Source organism: Onychostruthus taczanowskii, unplaced genomic scaffold (assembly GCF_017590055.1).
Source record: "Onychostruthus taczanowskii isolate IOZ18803 unplaced genomic scaffold, ASM1759005v1 scaffold7, whole genome shotgun sequence".
Classification (NCBI taxonomy): Eukaryota; Metazoa; Chordata; class Aves; order Passeriformes; family Passeridae; genus Onychostruthus; species Onychostruthus taczanowskii.
In genome coordinates, this window is record NW_024504786.1 from 16,964,763 (window position 1) to 16,970,762 (window position 6,000).

The 6,000-nt window shown below is 45.5% G+C and overlaps 1 protein-coding gene across 6 annotated transcripts in view; it reads right to left on the reverse strand.

Annotated features, from left to right (window-relative positions):
- DPYD (dihydropyrimidine dehydrogenase) overlaps nt 1-5,655 on the reverse strand; it is a 336,532-nt gene extending 330,877 nt beyond the window's left edge. For all 6 annotated transcript variants that reach the window (XR_005953933.1, XR_005953934.1, XM_041421778.1 and 3 more), the window contains exon 1: nt 5,575-5,655. Coding sequence is in view for 4 of the 6 variants with exons in the window: in XM_041421778.1 (XP_041277712.1) it covers nt 5,575-5,613 (39 nt within the window). In the remaining 2 variants the exon portion in view is untranslated. The remainder of the gene's footprint in view (nt 1-5,574) is intronic.
- Between the last annotated feature and the right edge of the window lie 345 nt (nt 5,656-6,000).

Below are 6,000 nucleotides of genomic sequence, written 5' to 3' on the forward strand. Positions count from 1 at the left end.
CCCTGCAGTGCTGCACTCTTGTCACAGCTGATTGGCAAAATCCTGCCTCATGGATAACAGCTTTCTATATCAGTATGTAGTTATACTTTCTTAAAAGACGTGACACTAAGCAGAGGAAAGAATTAAACTCCAGTTTGGTCTACAACCTAAAATCATTAAATTAATTTCTGTAACTAAAATAAAATGAATATCAGTTCCTTCTTGTTTTCAGCGTTGTTAACTGCAGATTACTCTCAAGTCTCGGCCATGAGAAGGGTGAGAATAGCAGTTCTTACAGGAAAGACCTCGCAAAAAGAGTAAAAATTTAAAGGATGGGGGAAAAATGGGAGTTTCATTTGTAAGTAACATTAAAACACAAAGGTTGAAGAAAAATGAAAAGCACAAGTTTTGAAAAGCACGAATTTTTTTTCCAACATAATTTTTTTGAGGGCTTGACTGCTACAATCTGGCAGACTATCGACAGTAGAGGCAAGACCATACATAATTCCTTAGCATCAACAGGATTTGCATATAAAATGTGAAAAGAAAAAATGTTATACACAGAAGACTTTCCTTCCTACTTGCCAGATCAAATTTTAACCTGATGAGTAAATCATTGTTCAATTCTCTAAGACAGACATGATAATTGTGGTCTATAATCTTCCACAAGGTCTAAGCAATCACGCTATAATTGCTGTTCCACTCAGCTAAGAGTTTATTACAATAAAACCACTAAAACAATGAAAAGGCTTGAGAAATTCATTAAGCAAAAACAGCTAAACAGGAAGTTTTGTTTTCTCACTGACTGCTTGTCAAATGACCCTAGGAAGACACAGCCATCAATCTGGAACAACCATCTGATCATCACAACAAGCTATAAAGCAGTAGCATAAAAACATTCTACATATTAAAGCTTCATTATGGAACTTCAAAAAACTAACAGGTATTTACAACAGAGAGAGACACTGTAATAACTGGGGCTTTTAAAATAAAAGTTTAGCCTAGATCAAAGAAAGCTAGCTTCAGTTAGTTATTCACATAACCTTTGCCTAACAACTTTGTGAGCCACGCTGACTAATAGAGTTCCCTGCTATCTTGCTGGAGGTTTCCGGTTTTTTACAGTGTTCTTTATTTTTCAATCCCTGCCCTGCTTCCCACTGTGAGCACACCAAGTATAGCTCTCAGACATACCTTTCTACCTGCAGTTTTTCCACTGTTCTTGTCCACTTGCATTGGGAGAAAAATAAGCCTGACATGTGAAACTTGCCTATCTTGCCATCCTAGCCCATGCTTGGTAACAGCTGCTAAGCATATCCCAGGGAACCAAGAACTACCACTGCTATCAACCTGCTACCTAAAACACTATGGAATTTGCTGTACAATAATGCTTTCTCAAGACTTAGGAGCACTACCCTTCCATGCAGTAGGAAACATGGTACAAGGGACTCTGTTCCCCCAGCTGGAACCAGCTGCAGCCCTTGAGTGCAGATGTGCTGTCTGCACCATCAGTGAGCTGCTCAAACAGCCCAGAACCTCATCCCACATTCATTAGGACCTTCAGACAGCAGTGTAGAATTTGCTACTGAAGGAACTCAAAACCACTTAACATGCTGCCTGCTGAGCATTGAAGAACTCCTGGAGCCTCTCGTGTTCTCACTAAGGTCAGCACCCAGTGGGCACAGTCTGGCCCTTAAGAAACATTCCTCTGAACACTGAAGTAAAATCAAAGAAATACATGGCTGAATTACATAACTTTTGAAATAAAAATACATTACTTAAGATCCATTTTTACTTTCTGAAGCTAAATGAAGAGAAAGCATAACATAGTTATTGTTCATTGAACATTGTTCATACAATGTTCGTTGCATTTTAAGTGAAAGTGACACAAATTTACTGTGATAATTCTCAGACAATTCCCTGATTCCAATTTCAGAGCATGGCTCTAGCCCTTTGCACCTTTCATTTTATTCTCACAAGTCAAGCATTAGTGTCGGGGTGGAAACAGCTGTGACAGCATTCTAGGTACCCAGCTGCTGGTCTAGCAGGGAATTACCCACTCACCAACAGCCAATTCCCCTTTAAACCTGCACAACACATGATTCAGAAGGAAGGACAGATCTGTCAAGTGCCAGCATACTGCCTACCTACTGTAAGAACAATACTGCTGTTTCATACTAAGTTGTGTTGGGGGACTGGTTTTGATTTTCAGTGAATATTTCAGGTTTGTGACAACAGTGTGACAAAGTGTCCCCACTCTGCTGCAAAGAAGTCCCTTCCATAAAACTGGGAGACCTACTCTTCTCCCCAGATTGTAGTCTGGGTGGCAAAGAGCTGGAAAGCATCCACTACTCAAAGATCACCGAGTAAAGAGGGGAAGACTGCAGAGCAACACTGGAATGCAGTCAGGAAAACACAGCATGCAGAGAACAATTCTAAACTATGTCGTTCAAGATTCTGTTCTATTCATTTTGCAATTCTTTCATTTCCAAGTACTTGATTTGACAATTTCAATACTTCAAAGAATCCTAAAGATTGCAACAGATGTAATTATATATGGTTTACACACAGTGGTTGACAGGAATCAGGTGAGACAAAAAAGAAGACAAAAGACTTTCCTTACAAGAGTATTATTGGGAAGTTTACATGAAGTCTGTAAACACCCTCTGGAGCACAAATGCACATTTAACGGTTTCACATAACAAGTTAGAAAGGGAATGCTGCCCTCATAGTGTAGATTTCAAAAATTCTTGTACAGATTTAGAGAGATAAGAAACCAAAACCCAAGGCAAGTCCTTATACCATAAATCCAAGGTAGGTTCTTTCACGTGGAGCTATTTTTAAACAAGCTTTCTTTCCTTTTGCTTAGAGTATCAGTGTCCAAGGGATATCAGAAGCCCACTTTGATAGTTGCCTTTGTTTTCAAAAAAGCAGTGTTTGGGGTTTGTGCAGTTGCTGGTAGTTGAGGGGAGAGTTGTTGTTTTGTTTTGGTATTTTGGGTGTTATTTTTGTTTTAGTGTTAAAAAATAAAATTGGAGAAAAGCATATCAATCACAACAAAAAGTATTTAAATCACAACACGCATAGTATCCCACAATTTGGAAAGCAGATTTTAGGAAAATAACTTTCTATGTAATTTGTTAATTTTCTTTACTTAGGTCCAGAGGCTGAAGCTTCTGGCTAAGCCAAACAAGGGGGACAAGATTCCTCAGGGACAGGTTCCTGGAACTTTTCTTTTGTAAAATAACTTTGAGAACCATCAGTGATTTTAGCTACTTTAGCATAGATTCTTGGCTCTTCTTTAGCCAGTGACATGTCTTTTTATCCAGCCTTAACTATTTAAATACATTGTAAAGTAGCACCAGGACTTAAGAGATAATTTTAATATTTTGTTATATGAACTTGAATTTGAGATACTAACCATTGAGATAAGTTTCATTAAATCACTGGTTCCATTTTTATACAGTAGCCAAGCAAGTGACCAAAATATTCAAGTTGTGCTGCCAGTGCTCACATTGATAGACTCCTCCACTCAACAAACAAATTACTAAGAATATTTACCTACAATGATAGGATTAGCTAGCAGGCACTGTCCCTACTTCAAAGGCAAAAATAAAACACATTTTTTGAAAATGCAGTACTTCCTCCCCCAAAAAAATAAAGTCCTATGCAGGGGGAGAAAAAAAAAAAAAAAAAAAAAAAAACGAAAAAAAAACAAACCAATCAACCAACAAAAACCACACAGATCTACAATACTGCAATTAGACTATCAGTAATTATTGATATATTCATCTGTGAGACAACCCATACAATGACTAAATTTATTTGAATAGATGGGGGAAGGAGAGGACAGTACATTTGATTAGAAGGAGACTGCGTTGATTTCCTTGCTAGTTTCAATGACTGTTGAAAACAAAAATATACTAAGATACTGAGCAAAGTTTGTATCTGAAACCTCAGACTAAAGCAAACACCGGCCTTTTAAAAAACCATCAACTCATCTCCTAAATCATGTAGTACTGCATACTATTACCAACACAGGATCCTACCATAACATTGTTCTTTGAATCTGAGTAATAAGTATCTAGAAATGCAAAACAATGCAATACAGGCAACATTTTGCATTAAAAATTTAAGGAAAGTACTCAAAAACCTGAACAACTAAAATCAAACCTTTGCCATAGAAAAATGAACTTTAACATTTGAAGAAAAATCCAAGACTGGCTGCTCTGAAAACAGAGCTTGTAAAAGACAGACAGTGCTGATTTCATACCACAGTGCCTCCCTAATTGCCAGGAAGACTTCTGTGATAGTTCATTCTTCCTACCCAGTCCACGCTTCAGTTTTTTCAGAGTATCTGTAAGACCATTTCTAGACATTAGTCATGGTTTAAACAGCAGCTCAGGTAGGAAATGGACTGGACACAAAAACTCAATACTAATGAACCAATGATAAAATTCAGTAACAACTGACCTAGAGATGTGTTCAAGTTTTTGCTGTGTGTATTTGCGTGTTATATCTGGGCCTCAATGAGCTGCAATAGCCCAAACTAAACTTAACATTTTACACTCCAAGCTATACCACAACAAAAAGTTGTGTCAGGCTAGAACAAGACTATCAACCACAAGTTCCTTTATCATTGCTTTTGTTTTACTGGACTCTTCACAAAGAGCTGAAGTTAACAGCCAAATGTGAGCTCCTGTGAAAGGTGGGAAAAGGCTACCTTGAAGTCCAAGCCTGCAGCCTAGCTAACACCAGCGGGAGCTCACCACGTGTGCCAGGGCACCAGCCTTGGCCACACTCCACCTCAGCTCCGCCTTCCCAACGCCAGGTCCGGACACTACTTCCAGCAGCCAGTACGACCTGCAGCAAGGAATGCCATGCAAAAACCTGAAGTGCCACAGGTGAGAACGCCTCTTGCAGCAAGGCTACTACCCCGGCCCTCCTGCTCAGCCTTCCATGCAATTGTTTTGGGCCGGGGAGACTGGCTGCAGTCCGTGAGCGCAGCCTGACCCACGACAGGACAGCGATCAGCTGGGTTCCGCACAGCTCCGCTGGCCCACAGGCAGCTACGGGACGCTGAGCCCCAGGCCATCGGCCACGCACCTTGAGACCGTCCAAGGTTCATCAGGTCACGGCCCCCGAGCAGCCCTGCCAGAGCCGGGAGCCCGACCTCGCCGGGGAGACGGGGCTCGGTCACACCCTGCCCTCGAGTTCGCCGGGGAGTGACAGGAGGCGGCGAGCAGAGGGGAGGCGCCCGGCGCCACCCCCTCACGCCCCTTGGCCGGGCGCCGGCCGCGCTCACCGTGCCGAGGACGGGGGCAGGGGCACGGCTGGAGCGGGGCTCCCGGCGCTGCCCCGGCAGCCACTGCCCGCAAGGGCTGCGGCTTGCCGGGCGGCAGGACAGCCCCAGGGGCCGGTGCCGGGGCTGGTCGGCACGGCACGGAACGGGGCGGCGGGACGAGGTTCCGGGCACCGCCGGCGGGCAGCGGCGAGGCACTTCCTAACGCCGCCAAACTTTATCGGGCACCGGAGCCGCCGGACACAGCCCCCTCCCCGCTAGTGACAGCCGCACGTCCCGGCAGGGCGAGTGGGTACCTCAATGTCCACCGGGTCCCGGCTCAGCACACGAGCCATGGTGTCCGCACCGCCTTCCCCCGGCTCCCCGCAGTCCCGGAGTGGAAGGGAGCGGAGAGCGGGAAGAGGCGGAGCCGGCAGCCCGGGCAGCAACGCCCAGGTGGGCGGGCGCCCCCGCGCCGGGCCGGGGCCGCCCCGCCGGGCAGGGCAGGTGCCCCGCGGGGCGGCAGCGGGGCAGGGCGGGTTCCCCGCGGGCAGGCAGCGCTGCCTGCCCCGCTCCCCGGGACTGCGGCAGCGGCTACCGAGCGGCGAGAACGCGGCTCGGCAGCAGCGCTGCTCGGGGGCTCCCCACACACCGCCCCGCCGGGAACGGCCCAGGGCCGCGCCCCGCCGCTGGGCCCTCCGCACGGTCCCGGTGCCTCGCCCCATGTGCGCACCCGGCCTCCT